General features: G+C 35.8%; 4 protein-coding genes and 1 pseudogene across 8 annotated transcripts; 4 read left to right on the forward strand and 1 right to left on the reverse strand.

The window, feature by feature from the left end:
• On the forward strand, positions 1–1,400 carry LOC113360381 (DELLA protein RGA2-like). The gene is made up of 2 exons (XM_026603893.1): positions 1–1,175; positions 1,346–1,400. Exons 1-2 carry the CDS (start codon positions 1–3, stop codon positions 1,398–1,400), a joined length of 1,230 nt encoding a protein of 409 aa, XP_026459678.1.
• Positions 1,315–11,671, reverse strand: LOC113358132 (protein trichome birefringence-like 6). Of its 5 annotated transcripts, XM_026601655.1 has the most exons (9): positions 10,841–11,671; positions 10,473–10,665; positions 10,194–10,384; positions 9,831–9,989; positions 9,712–9,748; positions 6,481–6,531; positions 5,338–5,442; positions 2,197–2,361; positions 1,315–1,490 (listed from the first exon to the last, which is right to left on the reverse strand). In XM_026601655.1, exons 1-9 carry the CDS (start codon positions 11,482–11,484, stop codon positions 1,461–1,463), a joined length of 1,575 nt encoding a protein of 524 aa, XP_026457440.1. In that variant the 5' UTR covers positions 11,485–11,671; the 3' UTR covers positions 1,315–1,460. The 5 variants fall into 5 exon arrangements, with proteins under 5 accessions (XP_026457440.1, XP_026457443.1, XP_026457442.1 ...); XM_026601658.1 differs by lacking the exons at positions 1,315–1,490; positions 2,197–2,361 and adding an exon at positions 3,614–3,713 and having other exon boundaries at positions 10,841–11,667; XM_026601657.1 differs by lacking the exons at positions 1,315–1,490; positions 2,197–2,361 and adding an exon at positions 3,661–3,716 and having other exon boundaries at positions 10,841–11,667.
• On the forward strand, positions 2,743–4,318 carry LOC113358134 (annotated as a pseudogene).
• Positions 11,672–13,239: 1,568 nt separating the features above from the next.
• On the forward strand, positions 13,240–13,827 carry LOC113360382. Its single transcript, XM_026603894.1, has one exon. It carries the CDS (start codon positions 13,240–13,242, stop codon positions 13,825–13,827), a length of 588 nt encoding a protein of 195 aa, XP_026459679.1.
• Positions 13,828–13,839: 12 nt separating this feature from the next.
• LOC113360383 (uncharacterized protein Mb2253c-like) lies at positions 13,840–14,448 on the forward strand. Its single transcript, XM_026603895.1, has one exon. It carries the CDS (start codon positions 13,840–13,842, stop codon positions 14,446–14,448), a length of 609 nt encoding a protein of 202 aa, XP_026459680.1.
• The last annotated feature ends 2,812 nt before the right edge of the window (positions 14,449–17,260 follow it).

Raw genomic sequence — 17,260 nt, forward strand, 5'->3', positions numbered from 1 at the left:
ATGATGAATGCTGTCTTCGCTTGTGAGAACTATGAGTTCGAAGGAGATCAAGAAGTTTATGGTGATCCTACTCGAATTTACGAGAAGAAAGAAAGAATTGTTAACAGAAATGAGCTACATCCTTTCTCTGGATATGAAGACTGGGAAGGTATCAATAACCTTTGTACACTAGATTATGGTATTTATCATGAAAATACATTACAGAAAGGAACCTGGTTCCCTAAAGATCAAGAACAGTTGTTTTCTGACTTCCCCATGCTGGACAATTTTCAGCTCAACATGGGGTTTCCTCCAGTTCACCAGTCAATAATAACTCAAGATTCTATAGTTTTCCATTCTGACATGCATGAAATTCCAGATCTTGTTGAAGAAAAGAAGGATAAGGGAAAGAAGGAAAACATGTGCCCGACATCGTTAACCTCTTTAGAGCTTTTAAATATTTACACTAAGAGACTCAAGAAATTGAAAGATGAAAGAAGATCAAATGAGCTTCAAAATGAAGCAAAATTTACAACAGTCGATAATGGTGGAAGATTATCAACTGAAGAAGTATTTAGAGTTGCAGGTGCGCGGTTCATTCAGTTATCTGCTAAACAAGAAGATGATATGATTGTCATTACAAATCAATTTGACTGCTCTATTTCTTCCCTCAGCGATGAGGAGGGTAAGGATGTAGAATTAGCACAACTCCTTTTAGCTTCAGCAGAGTCAGTAAACAACAAACAGTTCAACTTGGCTAGTAGATTGCTAACTCAATGTGATTACTTATCATCGACTACAGGAAACCCAGTACAGAGAGTTGTATATTATTATGCAGAAGGTCTCAGAGACAGGATCGATCGAGAAACAGGAAGAATTCCATTAAAGATATCTGAAGGAAGAGGAGAACAGCCAATCGATGTGGACAAAGCGATGATGACTCTGAATCCAGCACTTCTAGCCTGTCATCAAACACTTCCGTTCGGAAAAGTCTTGCAGTTTGCAGGAATTCAAGCCATTGTGGATAATGTAACTTCGGCTAGTAAGGTTCATTTGATTGATTTTGGAATCAGGATTGGAATGCAGGGTACAGTGTTGATGCAAGCTCTTGCAAGTCGGCATCAATGTCCAATTGAACTTCTCAAGATCACTGCTGTTGGAACTTTGAGACAGCCAATCGAGGAAACGGGTAAGAGGTTGGAATTTTTTGCAGAATCCATGAATTTCCCGTTCAAGTTCGAGGTGCTTATTATATCAGACTTGAATGAACTAAAGCCAGAATCATTTGAAATAGAAGCGGATGAAGCGGTTGCTGTTTACTGTCCATTGTTTCTACGGACGATGATACTTATGCCTGATCGACTAGAAACGCTAATGAGAGTAGTAAGAAACCTGAATCCATGTGTAATGGTGGTCACTGAGGTTGAAGGAAACCATAACTCACCATCTTTTGTTAACCGTTTCATTGAAACGCTTTTCTTCTATGGTGCAGTTTTTGACTGTCTTGGAACCTGTATGGATGAACAGAACCATGAGAACAGAATAGTAATTGAGAGGTTCTATTATGGTCAAGCAATAAATAATATAGTGTCAACAGAAGGCGAGGAAAGAACATTTCGACATGTTGGAGTTGATATCTGGAGAGCATTCTTTACAAGATATGGAATGGTCGAAACAGAACTCAGTCAGTCAAATTTGTATCAAGCTGATCTAATTCTGAAACAAGTTCCATGTTGGAGTTCTTGCTCACTTGACATGAATGGGGAATGCTTAATACTTGGGTGGAAAGGAACTCCACTGTCATCTATTTCTGCTTGGAAGTTTCACTGACATAATTTTCAATCAGCAAGCAAGTGTGTGAGTGTGCGCATGCACACCCGCAAATAAATTGACCTCTCAACTTAAGCATCTTTATATTTAGGTTGTTTCTAATAGTCCATAACTAATTGCCTCTGTATTTGTTGTAGTTCTGATTAAAATTATAGTGACGATAGTTCCTAAGGTATCACAGTAATCCAGTAATGTTATTTTATTCATAGCAATGGCGCGTTATTTTCCATTTGAAGAACCTTGTATATGTACAAAATAGCTCAATAATGGTCATAATTCACTCAATAAACATACAAGCAAGAAAATCCAAATGAACAAAGACTAAACGTAAAACATATACCACACTGTATTCATTAAGTAATATAAGACCAATGTTCTATCGAGTACCTGTGAAGGCTGTGATGAGTATGAACTTTTTAATGACCTGTTCCCTCTTCTGTTTTCTGTCATGTAATATACTTGTCTCATCCCTATTGTTTCCTTCCTTCTTGGCTGGAGTTTGGAGATTTCAAGTATGGTGCGTCGCTTTTTTGGATCAATCCCAAAAAGTATCTGCATGCACAAGTACTGTTGGTGTCATGTCGCAAAAAAGAGTACAGATGCGGAGATTACAATATAAATGTTTCTCAAAATTAGACATCTTACAAAAACAGCCATCAACTCTTGATGCGACATTTCTTGTTTCAAAACCTATATAGTAATAGTTTTTAACAACCTTTATCTTTAACATGGTATGGCTTAACATAAAGTTGATATAATCGACAAATCCACATCAGAACTTAAGTTTGTTTTACTCCCTTAAGCGCACTTACATGATAGAATTTATTCGGAAAAGATATACTGCAGGCTCATAAATTTGAGCTCAAACCTGCGTATCCAATATTAATCTGTCTCATTTGAATTGACAGTTTAGTTTTTACTTACCAGTGATGAGCTGTTCCCCATTTTCCTATCCTCCTGGTACTGAAGATTGGGAAGACATCAATCATCTTCATCCAGATTATAGTCTTGAATTATTAAGTCAAGATAACACTCAGAAGTATGGTCCAATCAGTCCGTTAAATGAGCAAGATGGGCTGTTTTCAAGTTTGTTGACGCCAGAAGATGCACAATTCGATGTGGTTTTGTCACCAATTTGATCTTTTCCAGAATCTAAAGCTCTCCGATTAGTCCTATCGGGACTAGCCGAACCAACGACGAATGGTCCATGCCCAAATTCGCAGACATCGATAGAGCTTCTAAATAGATGCATAGACAGGCTGAATAAGTTGAAAGGAGTAAGAGGCGGAACAAAAGTCACTGATGCTGATACTGGCGGAAAATTATCCCCACAGGAAACAATTAGTCTTGCCGGTGAACGTTATGTTGCATTATCTACCAAAAAGAATGACGATCATGACATGCTTAGTTCTACCCAGTCTCTCACTATTGAGGAGATTAGAGACATTGAGTTAGTGGAGCTTCTTTTGGCCTCAGCTGAATCAGTAAGCAACAAACTGTTTGATATAGCAACTAAATTGGTAAACCAATGTGTATTCTTCTCATCAAGTACAGGTAATCAGTTCAGAGACTTGTATATTGTTTTGCAGAAGCTCTAAGAGAGAAGATTGATCTAGTAACAGGAAGAATCAATTCCATAGTCTTCGAAGATGAAGTTAAATATCAACCACTAGATATCGAAGAAGCGATGATGAATCCATTACCGGAACTTCTGGCCTGTCATGAAACACTTCCATTTGCAAAAGTTTTGGAATTTGCAGGAATGCAAGCCATCGTAGAGAATGTAGCTTCAGCTAGTAGTGTTCACTTGATTGACTTTGTGATACGGATAGGAATGCATGCCGTAGTCTTGATGCAAGCTCTTGCAACTAGACATGAATGTCCAATTGAGCTTCTCAAGGTAACTGCTGTTGGAAAGATGCGTCAGAAAATGAAGGAGACAGGTAAGAGGTTGGAAACCTTTGCAAAATCTATGAACATTCCGTTTAGGTTCAAGATAGCTCTTGTATCACATATGAGAGATATTAAGAAAGAGTTATTTGATATAGAAGCTGATGAAGCTGTTGCTGTCAACTGTTCATTGTTATTAAGGTCGATGATCACCCATCCTGACCACTTAGAAACACTAATGACAGTGATTAAAAACCTGAATCCATGTATCGTTGTGGTTACTGAATTTGAAGGAAAGCATAATTCAGTTTCCTTCAATAATAGATTCATCAAAGCTCTATATTTCTATGGTGCATTTTTTGACTGTTTCGAAACTTGCATGGATGACCAACATGAAGAGAACAGAATAAAACTCGAGAGGATGTATTGTGGTCAAGGAATACGCAATATGGTGGCGATGGAAGGCCATGTACGTACATGTCGACATGCGGAGATTGGTACATGGAGAGCATTCTTTGCAAGATTTGGAATGGCAGAAGAGGATCTTGGTCACTCATTATTGTATCAAGCTAACTTGATACTGAAACAGGTTGATTGTTGGAGCTCTTGACACTTGAAATGAAAGGAAAATCCCTAATTGTTGGGTGGAAGGGAACTCCAATACATTCCCTTTCTGCCTGGAAGTTTTGTTGAGATACTAACCCTCTCTATCTGGCATCCCAATTTGTTGGAAAATATTCTGTATTTTTAGTGATGATTACCTCTAGTAGATAAAATGTTTCTTAAGCACAAAACAGTATAAAATTGAAAACATAGACGAGCAAAATGTACTTGCATTACATGTATATGAAGATGAATATGTCCGTTTACTCTGTGGAACTGACTATTTTATTAGATTACCTCCCCCCTCTTTAAGACAAGCAAGCTTAATTGAAATCCTTATTCATTTTTTGGTTAACTAAACCGAAAATGGTTAACCAAACGGATTAGGGACTAAAATGTTAAACAAAATAGCGACTGTTTAGTTAAGAAATATAAATAAGGACTGAAATGCTTAACGGAATAGGGACTTAAAAATAATAATATATGAAATTGTTTATTTACAGAAATGCCATTTTTATAAAAACAAAGATAACTTCGAATGTTCCTATTGATTTTTGTGAATTTTATATATTTAGAGAGCTCTTTCAATCACCCACGCAACGAGTATAAACAACCATATTACTTTTTAATATATTTATAGTTCTCCGAAAAAATAGCTATAATTTAAAGGTAAATTGAAAGAGCTTATGTATTTTTTTTTATATGTTGCCTATATAATGCTCAAATACTTCACCTGATATACTATAGAATTACTTAGAAGAATCTATAGATTTTAGTTTCGATACGAAAGATTACCTCCGTTTCATTAAAAGTGATATTTTACTTTTTTTTTCCTTTTCATTTTTAGCTAATATTAGGCTAAATTGAAAAGTAAAATGAAGGTACCACATTTCAGAAAATGGATTAAAAAATTAATTTTGCCGACATGCATCGCACATGCTCACTACTTGTAATATAAAAAGACATGAAACTGGTCTTACTAAGGAGGCACATGCAAGAAAAAATTACTTCATCAAGAAATGTAAAATGGCTAACCTGAAAAGTATTGGTGTGCCCTGAACATTGCAAAAAGACTTGTCTTTTACTCCCCGTGACATCTTTGTGAACGTAACCCATGTAGTTAAAGCTCTTCTCTGAAACCTATAGGAACAACATGGAGATAAACTTGGTTCCTAAGTAGTATATATATTAAAAACACAAGAAAATGCATTAATGTGAAGTTCAGTTACAAAGAAACCATCATTGCATATGCTACAGTGCCTAACCGTATTGCAAAATCTATTATCTTGTGTCCCATATACTGTGATTTCCTGCCAGAGCTGTGACAATATTGGGTAGGCAATAAGAGATGGCAACAGGAAAAGATTAGAGGAACACACACTTTCAAATGTGGATATTATATCATAAATGCATGGACGTATACACCCAAAATCACCAACTGGAAATTTTATTGTAGTAGAAGCGTAACTTAGGCCGTCTATATGTATAAAGCTAACCTGATTCTAGAAACAAATCTAGTGTTGGAGTTGCCACTTGACATGCAGAAACAACAATCCTGCTTATATTACTACTTGGATCTCTTTTATAGTTGCCCTATCGATCCTGATTTCCTGTCCGTGGCAATGTCAGATACAAGGTTATTTGCTGGAGTTTCCCTCTCACCAAACTTGCTCTTCTTTGGTCGGTTCGAGTGTTTCTTTAGTTAATTTAAGCAAATGGTTACACACGTTACACACCAGCGATCGATGCATCAAGCGGGCCACATTATCTAAGACATCCAGTGAAAACTGGAGTAATGGGTGCAAGTTTGGCCAAGACTCCAACATCAGTTTTTCTAGGAAATGATAAGTTGACTGTGACCTTCAATAAATACACCCACAAAAATTCTTATATAACACGTGTTGTTTTGAAACCTGAATTTGTTTCTTAGCTTTCAACTTTTCTGACTGCATTGTTAAAACCTTTAACATGATATCGCAGCAAGCTAAGTCAATAACATTTATAGTTAGTTAATCATCATTATTAGGTTTATATAGTTTTGACACTATGACAAGTTAATCAGCCTAAGGTTCCCTTATTTATTTATTGGGGATTATGCTTCTAACATGTGTAGAAACTTGAGCTAAAACTTCAAAATCAACCTTAAATATGATTATTTAGTTGTGATATTTCACTTACCAGTAAAATGGCCGGATCATCCTCTTCCCAAGAATCTGCAGCCAATCCTACCTGTAATAGAGGATAAATATGAACAAGGGAAGAATAATCCATGTTCCAACAAACTAACATCATTGGAGCATCTAAATGCACAAGTAGAGAGGCTCGAAATTCAAAAAAATAAGACTAAATGCTCAACAAGGTGAAGCAGAATCTACCACTGTTAATAATGCTGGAAGATTGTCGCCACAAGAAATAATTAGTATTGCCAGTGCGCGTTTCTTCCAATTATCTGCCAAAAACTATTCCAATCCTAACGTGCCTACTTCTATTTTGTCTCTTACCGATGAGGAAATTAGAGACAGAACTACTATTGCACGCGGCTAAATAAGTAAGCAACAAATAAATCGATTTAGCAAGTGAACTGCCAAACCGATGTTTTCTGTTACACCGTGCACAAGGAACCCAGTTCAGAGAGTCATATATTGATTTCAGAAGCTCTTAGAGAAAGGATTGAACTAGTAACAGGAAGAACATATTCAAAAGTACTAAAAGATAGAGAGAATTATCAGCCACTCAATAAATTTAAAAAAAAAAAACATGGTGAACCCAAGACCGGAAACTTCTTGCATGCCACCACAATTTCCCCTTCCCGAAAATACTGCAATCTGCAGGAATGCAAACTGCTATAGATAACGTAGCATTATAAATTTCTGCTCGGTATAGTATTTATGCAAGCTCGTGCAACCAGACATCAATGTCCAATTAAACTTCTCTTCTCAAGGTAACTAATGTTGGAAGTTTGCATCAGAAGAAAGAGGAGACATGTCAGAGATTAGAAAGTTTTGCAAAACCTATCAACTTACAATTCAAGTTCAAGATAGTAATTATATCACGCATAAGAAAGTTATCAAGGAAACTTATCTGATATAAAAAATGATGGAGCTGTCTCTGTTAATTGACCAATGTTACTGAAGTCGTTGATCTCCATCCCTGGTCACGTAGAATCACTAATTTGTTGGTTTGCCCATCCGTTTTTCATGTTTGTTGAGTCCATAGTGGGAGCAAAATGAACAAACTTCAAGTTTGTTCATTCCATAGGAACTGCTCTAATGACAGTGATCAAAAACCTGAACCCATGTATAATGGTGGTGACTGAATATGAAGGACCAAATTGCTCATCACTTTTTGATAATAGACTTACTGAGTTCCGTACTACAATAGTGCGGGTATGACTGTTTTGAATCTTGTATGGACAATGAAGATAATGAGAGCAGAATAATACTTGAGAGGATGTACTTGGATAAAGGAATACGCAATACAGAGGCAGCGGAAGGCTGGGAACATGTATGTCGACATGTGCCATTGAAGAAGAGCCTTCTTACTGAGATTTTGGAATGGTTGAATCTGAACTCAGTACCCCAGCTTTGTGTCAAGCTAACCTGGTTGTGAACCAAGTTACATGTTGGAGTTCCTGCACACTTGACGATTATTTCTAGGAGCTATGGTGTGTACATCAAAGCTAATGTCGAGAAGCTTCTTCGTTTCTTTTAACAGTGTACTCCTTGTTGCTAAATTTTCTATGTCGAGAAGCTTCTTCGTTTCTTTTAACAGTGTACTCCTTGTTGCTAAATTTTCTTAAATTTGTCCACTGTCGTGAAATGTACTACATGGCGACTATGTGTATTTCAAGATATTGAATCACCTATAAGTTGACATCTATGGTTGTAAAGTTTAGCCATAGTCATGCAAGTTATGAATACAAGTACGTAATAATTTGAGTTTTGAGTACTTGCGGCCTACTTATGTATGCCGTTGGATAAAAAGGAACTATGGTAACTCTTCTGCTAGGTCATTATCTAATGAGGTACTCCGTCACGTGCAAAGTTCTTCAAAGAGCACAGAAATAATTTTACTCCAAATACCTTATACTTCAATTAACATTAAAGTGAGTAAACAGAACTTGACGACAATGATAGTTACCTACATGCCCGCCAAAATTGAAAGTTGAGCGAGAAATGCGTTAACTATCACTCTGGAAAGTTATGATGGTTCAATTGTATTAGACTTCTAAACTGACTCAATATACTCTCAAGACTTGAATGCTAAACACACAAACATAGGCAAGGAACTCAAAAGTGAGAGCAGATTGAATAATTGTAGACAGCTGATTATAAACCAATAATTTTATAGCTAAAAACCCAGCCTTGACTTTCAGCATCTGTTTGGAATTTATTTTTATCTTTCTTTGTTTCAGAGAGGATTACATTTATACCATGCATAGAAACAAAGCTGGAAAATGAAGAACGCAATATTTAAGATGACCGGAGGTCTCCCCAAGAAGTCAAACTAAATTAGCAGCCAGGCGAAACAAACATTAGTACAGTCTATAGTGTTCGGAGATTGTACCCACGAGAAATAATTAGTGTTGCCAGTGTGTGTTTCATCCAATTATCTACCAATATGTGGCGAAGGAAGGCCTAGAATATACGTTTATATTGATTGATACACGGAGAGCATTCTTTACAAGATCTGGAATTGTAGAAACAGAAGTTTCTCATCCTTGTATCAATCAAGCTAACCTGGTTCTGAAAGTAGTTCCGTGTTGGAGTTCTTGCACAGTTGGCTTGGATGGAAAATCCTTAACTGTTGGGTGGAAGGAAATGCCAATACACTCTCTTTCTTCCAGGAAGTTTCATTGTGTCTGTAACTATCTCTCTCTCTCTCTCATCAAGAACTCCTCATGTTGTTCGTGTCAGCATCTCAATTTGCTGTAACACATTTTATATATTCGTAGTGATGATTACCTGTAGGAGCTAGGACTTCATGGTCATTTAGACATCTTACTCATCCACAAGATGTATAATCGTTTACTAATAGAACTAGTACCAAGGAATTGTAAAAACAAAATGCACGAAATGAAGATTTGCACTAAATATATGAGCCAATGAATACCCCAATTTACACAGTGGAACTGACTTTTTTATTAGATTGCAAATAATAATACAACAATTCATTCCAAGTATCTGGAACTCCGGGAAGGCACCAATGACTACAATCCTCAACATGTGAGCGAGAGGCTTTCCCAGGTTTTTTACCGTATATAGATGGATGACCATCTATCCTAAATTCTGACAAACTAGTAACATTCAAGATAGTTACAGGGGTTTTCATTTGCTTTATGACCTCTTCGGTTATTAAACTTTTTTCAGGGTCAAATATATTTGAAGAATAATTAAGGGGTTGATTTACCTCTTTACAATGTCCGCCAGCATTCCATGCACCACCCCTATCGAGCAAGACAATATTTTACTACACGACCACGTAGAAAGAGAGAACTAGGTTCATAAAGCAAATGTAAGATGGTTTACCTGAAATGAGTTGGTGCTGAACTTCGAAAAAACACCTGTGTTTTACCCGGTATAACATATTTATCAACCCATGACGCCCAGGTAGTTAAGGCTCTTTTGAAAGCTGTAGGAACATCAAGATGTGGATAAACTTGGTTCCGTTCCTGGTAGTAGTTCACCCTATTATAAAATAAGATGAGTTTGAATTAGAATTACGTGGAACCCCCACCAAAAGTATCACAGTAGTGAAGTACATTTGTCAGGTGACATTTAGAGTCAACTTAAATTTACTGTATTGCATACCAGTATTAACTCTATTCTGATCACCTAAAGAACATGAAAACGTATACTAGAAAATGTTTTCCAATTGTTCTCAGAACTCACCCTGATTTAGTTTTGGCATGGGACCACCAATGCGCACTATTGAAAACCAAAATATCCGCACCCTTCCATCTAGATGATCCCCTATCAAGGGTATCGATTTTCAGAGTCTGAACCCGTTTTGAACCAACTCTCCCTTTACCCTCATGAACTAAGAAATGACTAACATAATATTCAACTGTACATTTATAATCCTGCAAGAATCAACTCAATGATTACACTTTCCGGTAAAAAAAAAAACATAATCCAATTCCACAAACATGATTTGTAGACAAAAATTACCAGAAATTTGAAACTGTAATTGCCTTTCTCTTTAGTAATTCTCCTTCCATGAGTTTCAAAAACACGTTTCGGATCAGTAATAGCTGATTTTAATAAACACAGCATTGACTCCCACTGATTCCTGTTAATTGAATCTCCTACGAACACTAGTCTTTTCCCTCTAATCAATTCCAGCATTTTCACTGCATCAAACCTATTACAAATACAAAAAAAAATCCACCACTTCAAATTTCATTTCTAGTTTCAACTATACTAATAATGCTAGTATCCAGTTTTGGTGCTCATGACCATTCTTATTAAGAGGTCTAAGGTTCCAACCCCATTGACTGAAAAAGAAAATGGAAAAAGAAGAAAGAAAAGTGGGGTACCTTGGGATGTTACATTCATGAGGTTGCCATCTCCACTTCATATAATTTGTGTTCAATCTTCCATTAGCTTCACAACTAAAACCTTCATCAATGAAGGGACATGAATCACTCTTATACAAAGGATAGCTTTCATCAAACACCCATGTCCCATTTAATATATCACATTTACTATTATCTCTTTTCTCCACTTCAATATTGGTATTATTCTCATTTACAATTAAAATATCAACTTTTTCAGTAACTTTACTAATAATATCAGGACTTGTAAAATTAGCAGCATTCTTGTTACCTAGAACTATCTCAGATTCCTTGACCTTTATTTTCTCTTTAATCTTCTTCTTCTCATCATCAACACCTTTTACTAAAACTTGAACTTGTATAGAAGAAGAATGATCTGATTTGTTGTACTGGGGTTTGCTCAAACTCCCATTTCTAATAACATTATCTGTAGAATTATGAGGTTTGATTACAAAGGTATGACTCAAACTTGAAAAGGATTGAAATTTTAACTGATGGTTTAAAGGGGAAACTTGAAAAACCCATATAGAAAGAAATGAAAAGAAGAGAACTGAAGACGATACAATGAAGAAAAAGACTAGAAATTTACTTCTCGACTTGAATGAAAAACTTCTTTGTTTTTCCATTTTTTGTCTTGATTTCCATGAAAGAAGAAGAAACCCCAAAAGCCAAGAAGAGATGAAGAAGAAGATGAAAAAGGTACACAGTTTTTGAGATGGTGTATAGTTAATGAAAGGAGAAAAACAAGAAGATAGATGTTGGTTGAAAGAGAAAAAAGTGTTTAAAAAATGGTAAAGAAAGAAAGAAATCAACACGACAAGACAGAGAAGTGGCAGAGTGTAACAGGTAAGGTGGGAGTGTGTTGGTTATTTGGTTGGTTGGTAATGGACTAGTGGGATTTTAGTGACAAACACTAAATGACTAATTTGCCATTTCTATTTAAGTTAACAGTTGTTGGAATGTTAAGGCTAATTAGCTCCAAAAATCCGAAGTTAGTTTGGCAAAACAGTTTAGAAAAAAGAAGTTTGTTGGAATAACATTTTATGTAGTAAATTGTTGGAATAATCATTAGATACTCTCCTAGCTGTGCTGTTGATTGGGTTAAATGGTGGATTACGGAAGCTGATCTAAGTCATTTCCAGGTAAAAATATCCGGCACGCTTAGGTTCATTTGGAAATACAGATGTTCGGTTTTTTTTGAGAAAATCCACCCAGATCCAGTCAGTTTACTAGGACAAATAAATAATTTCTTAAATTCCTCCCTGTCGAATACCCTACAAAGCAATAAGGAGAATCAAAAGGAAATATCAATCAATAATTCTTGGTCCAACCTGAATTCAGACTGGATAATCTTCATTGATGCTTCTTACAAGAAAGAAGATTCTTCGATGGGATATGCTTTCATCCTGTACTCTGCTGATGAAGATACCTTCATGCACCTTTCGGCGGGTTCGGAGTGGGCTACGTCAGCTTTCCATGCAGAAGCAAAAGCCTTGCTAAAGGCAATTACGTGGTTAAAGGATAATATCTTATCAAGTGTGGTCATTGCAGCTGACTGCAAAGATTTGGCAAACAACTTAAACCAGGTTACTTCAGAATCTCCATGGTCGGCAGAAAATACCTTACAGGAAATAAGGATAATGTTGGACGAGTTACCTCAAGCTAAAGTGAAATTTATAAAGAGAAAGAACAACAATGCAGCGGATTACATTGCTAAGGAGGCAAGAATTAAAAAGCTATAACACATGTCAGAAAGCCTAAACCAACGAGTTCACAAATCTAGCATAGATTCTAATTCGTTTGATAAAAATGATTTTGTAAATCTGTTGTATTACATTTGCTAGCTTTAATATATGATCCTTTCCATCAAAAAAAAAAATTGTTTGATCTTTAGAATTAACTTTTACAATTACGTGATTAGGGAGATGCCTTCACAGTATTATTTTTATATTATTTCACATTTTTTTATAAAACTTAAACGATAACAAATTTGAAGATAATATTTCGGATTGTTTACAAAAATTATACATACTTCTCAAAAATGAACACGTTCCGAAATACCAAACTTTATTATCTATCAATTTTGATTTCAACATTAAAGCTCTATTGATGAAACTCTTATGGAAGATTTGTACATCTGATGAAGAATGGGCAAGATTTTTCTTAGCCAAATATCAAGAAAAAAATGGTTGTTGGATTACACATTACAAAAAATCTTCTATTTGGCATGGGATTAAATGGGTTTTATAAGAATTTCAAGACAATACTAGATGGCTGGTGGGTAATGGACACCATGTTTCAGTTTGGAGGGCAATTGGATACTGGAATCAAGTATTATTAAATTATTTCCTGAAGATGAATACATCCAACAGCACATCAATATGAAAGTGGAAGATTTGATCATTAATAATACTTGGAATATACCAGAAGAAATGCTCAAATTTTTTTCAGCTGGTGATCTACCATTACTATCTACAGAATCTGACAAGCTAATATGGACTGCAACTCAAGATGGCTCCTTTTCAGTGCAAAGTGCAATAAATATAGTCAGGCAAAAACATCCAAAACTGAGATGGTGTAAAAAAATATGGAAAGCATGTGTGCATTCTTCAACAACTGCAAATGTATGGAAAATTACCAGAGGTGCCTGCACAACTGATGAGAATGTGAAGAAAAGAGGTATGAATATTGCTTCTAGATACTATCTATGCTTAAAAGACCAAGATACCATTTCTCACTTGTTGTGGGCTTGTGATTATGGGAAAATTATTTGGAATTGCATAGGGGGAGTCTTTGCTTTTAAAAATCCTAAATCATTTGATGATATCATGTCTTCTTGCAAAGACAAAAGTTCAGTGATACAGGAATTGTGGCATATTGCCGCTTTTAACATATTGGTGGATATCTGGTTCATCAGGAATAAGTTGTTTTTTGAAGATATATACCTTAATAGTAGAAAAGAAAAATAAAGGATAGCTGGGATGGTTCATGATTGTGAAGTCGGATTGAAAGGTAATATGAATAACTTTGCTTATGATCTCCAAATTTTGAAATACTCTAACATTGGCTGCAGAAAAGTGAAATCCTTTAGAGCATTGGAGTGTACTTTCTCTCTACCTGCCTCAGATAGAATATTGCTTTGCTGTGATGGAGCATCTCAAGGTAATCCTGGATGTGCTGGTTATGGGTTCATTGCTAGAGACAGTGAAGGTAAATTCATTTTTGCTGAAAGTGTTAGACTTGGTATCTCAACAAAATTTATAGCTGAAGTTCTGGGGATTATTGGTGCTTTGGAATGGGCTGTGTTAAATTCTAAAGACAAGGTTAACATCAACTCAGATTCTACAACTGCCATTACTGCTTTCATAAAAACCAAACTTCCATGGTTTGTATGGACCAGATGGTTGTTTATCTGCAGGAAGTTGAGATCCATCCACTTTAATCATGTCTACAGAGAAACTAATTTTTCTGCTGATTTTTTTGCCAATAAATGTGTTTATCTAATGAAAGGGCAGGAAATGAAGTTCTCTAACAGGCCATCTAACATGCACAGGATGGAAATGCCTGACAAGATCTATTACACGTTTTAAAAAAAAACATTTTATAATGGGCTTAAGACATGTAGTCTATCCATGCCTCTTTTATCTTCGGTTATAATGGGCTTAAGACTTGTCGTCTATCTACGCCTCTTTTATTTTCAGTTATGGGTCAGCAGGACATGTTGTCCAAAATTTTGGCTCTTTACGGTTTCTGTAATTTTTGGTATTATCAATAAAAAAAAATTTGGTTAAAAAAAATTGATTTCAACAGTTAAAAATGCGTTAACTATTAACCGTTGATTTCCGATGTAATTAATGGTAATGTTATACTTATTTTGTCTAAATATATAAAGTCTCATAAGAAGAACATGTCACTCAAAGTCTCATGATGAGATATTAGTTTTAACTCAATTATCGTTATAAAGAAAATTGTCACTCAAAGTACGAGATACTATATGAATATAATGGTGAAAGTGAATCATCCGCTCCTTTTATATGGCACAACTGGGTGTAACTCTCATGGGCAGACTAAGTCAGTGGACCAACCTCAGTACTGGTTCCCTCTAATATCCAGAGCGTAGTGGCATTTTTTTTCAACAATTCTTCACTGACAGGAAGAGTTCACTGTAAATTCTCCCTGCCTCACATAAAAAGTGAAACCATTGAAGCTCATCACCGAGGATTTACAGGGGCCAGTTTTTATGTGAGACACGTGAAATCTACGGTAAATTCTTTCGATCAATGAATCATTTTCATTCTTTTTTAACTGATTGTTTACCCCTACCGGCTCAATTGAAATTTGAAAATAGCAAATCATTAATTTTGTTGGGACTGAATGTTTATAGATCACACACTATCATTCAAAACGTCGACAATAAATATCCACTCTGCATTTATTTCTGCCAAATAACGACATTGGTATCCAACTAGCGGCTGTGATGGCACTTTGGTGTCACAGTTACATGGATATTATTTAGTTCTAAAAAATGATGAATAGTAAAGAATAAATGAAGAGTCGCATTAGAGCCGGTTTTGGATCATTTTGCAATAAATTATGGCAATCATATGAAATAGACCAACTAACGCAAACAACGAAAGTTGGGAATACATTTGAGGCAAGGGGTATGTTTGGTCTAATAAAATTTGACAGTCCGAAGGGAACGTGTTTATAGGCTATAGCGTAATGCGTCCCATGATTTTAATACGCTAGCCTGGTAATTAAACATTTAAGAAAACAACCCACATACTTTCAATGGAAATGATATAACTAAACTTTGGTATGTTATCGTTAGTTGGAATGTTGACTTTTCTCGTAGGGGACATATTATCTATATACCCTATTATTAGGCTCAATGAAATATACCCTTATCAACTTAAATTATACCCCTAAGCTCAATATTCCTTCCGTCCCAAATTAATTGGACTAGTTGTAGTTTGCACAATTCTTAAGACAAGAGGAAATAGAAGTACATTTAAATATTTTTTACAATCATACCCTTATACATAATAACTAGTAAAACTTAAACTGTATCACGGTTTTTCATAAACTTTATACCGTTGAAAAACATTTTAAAACATCTACGTAACGAATATAAACAAGACTATCAAATTATATATATTTCTTATAGTAACAATAATCAATTAAAAGAGTAGTTTTAGAGATATCCCCTTGATTAGTAAAATAGTTCAATTATTTATGAGACAAAATTTAAAACCAAATAGCTCAATTAATTTGGGACAGAGGGAGTATATTATTAAAATACCCTCTTTGTATGTACAAACCACTACCACTAAGCACTATTAAGAGAAAAACATAAAAAAATAAAATACTACCTCTACTGTCCACCACCACCACCACTGTCAACCATCGTCGTCGTCCACCGCCACCAACCACCGCCGCTGTCCACCATCGTCGTCGCCGCCAACCACCATTGTTGACAACCACCACCGCCACCAACAACCACCACCACTTTCCTCCACCACCGTCGACAGCCACCACCACTGTCGACCACCACCAACCACCGCCAACCACCACCACTTTCCTCCACAACCACCACCGTCATCGCCACCACCACCAGGTGGAGTCAACTTGCTGAAGTTGTCTCCAAATCTGAGGCAACTAGCTCAAGTTGTTTCGAAAGTGGAGGCAACTTGCACAAGTTATCTCCAATAGAATGGAGACAACTAACTCAAGTTGTCTTCAAATGTAGAGGCAACTAGCCCAAAGTTGTCTTCAAAAGTAAAAGCAACTTGCTCAAATTGTCTCTAAATCTATAAGCAACTTGTTCAAGTTGTACCCAAATATGGAGGCAACTAGAAGAAGTTGTCTTCGGATATGTAGGCAACTAGCACAAGTTCTCTCCAAAAAGAAAAATTATACACAATTGAATGAACCTGGCGTGAGTCGAACACACATCTTCTGACATATAGTCAGTTGTGCTACCATTGCACTACAGATTCGTCAATACAAAACAACATATCAAAATCACATCTGATAGACAGATAAATAGTAATACAGACCAAACATGCCAACCAACAAACAACCTAAAATTATCTCCTTCACAACCTGAAATCACTTTGCAAGAAGCAAAGCACAAAAATACAAATACAAAAGCCACTCAAACAAAGCTTCTAAAGAATTTGGTTCTATCAACGAGACATAGAGACATAATTTCAACAAGAACAAGTTTCATATCCTAAAGTCCAAACCCAATAGATACAAAATTTGAGAGAAGAACTGTGATAAACAACACCTAAGCTTTTAGCATTCAAGAAGTTGTTTAATAGTTAACTGTCTATAATGTTTCACCGAAAACATGGGACGGGATAATTACTTATTGTTGCATTCATTTCCAAGTATTCA

Source organism: Papaver somniferum, chromosome 3 (genome assembly GCF_003573695.1).
Source record: "Papaver somniferum cultivar HN1 chromosome 3, ASM357369v1, whole genome shotgun sequence".
Taxonomy (NCBI): Eukaryota; Viridiplantae; Streptophyta; class Magnoliopsida; order Ranunculales; family Papaveraceae; genus Papaver; species Papaver somniferum.

Bases quoted from the DNA above. Each gene is read 5' to 3' on its own strand.
- LOC113360383 (XM_026603895.1), top strand. From the start codon at position 13,840: ATGGTTCATGATTGTGAAGTCGGATTGAAAGGTAATATGAATAACTTT.
- LOC113360382 (XM_026603894.1), top strand. From the start codon at position 13,240: ATGAAAGTGGAAGATTTGATCATTAATAATACTTGGAATATACCAGAA.
- LOC113358132 (XM_026601655.1), bottom strand. From the start codon at position 11,484: ATGGAAAAACAAAGAAGTTTTTCATTCAAGTCGAGAAGTAAATTTCTA. The intron at 9,990-10,193 runs GTGAGTTCTGAG...ATTTTATAATAG, and splicing joins CATGCCAAAACTAAATCAGG to GGTGAACTACTACCAGGAAC. The intron at 2,362-5,337 runs GTTAGCCATTTT...TTGTGCATGCAG, and splicing joins GGCACACCAATACTTTTCAG to ATACTTTTTGGGATTGATCC.
- LOC113360381 (XM_026603893.1), top strand. From the start codon at position 1: ATGATGAATGCTGTCTTCGCTTGTGAGAACTATGAGTTCGAAGGAGAT. The intron at 1,176-1,345 runs GTTGGAATTTTT...CTGATCGACTAG, and splicing joins ATCGAGGAAACGGGTAAGAG to AAACGCTAATGAGAGTAGTA.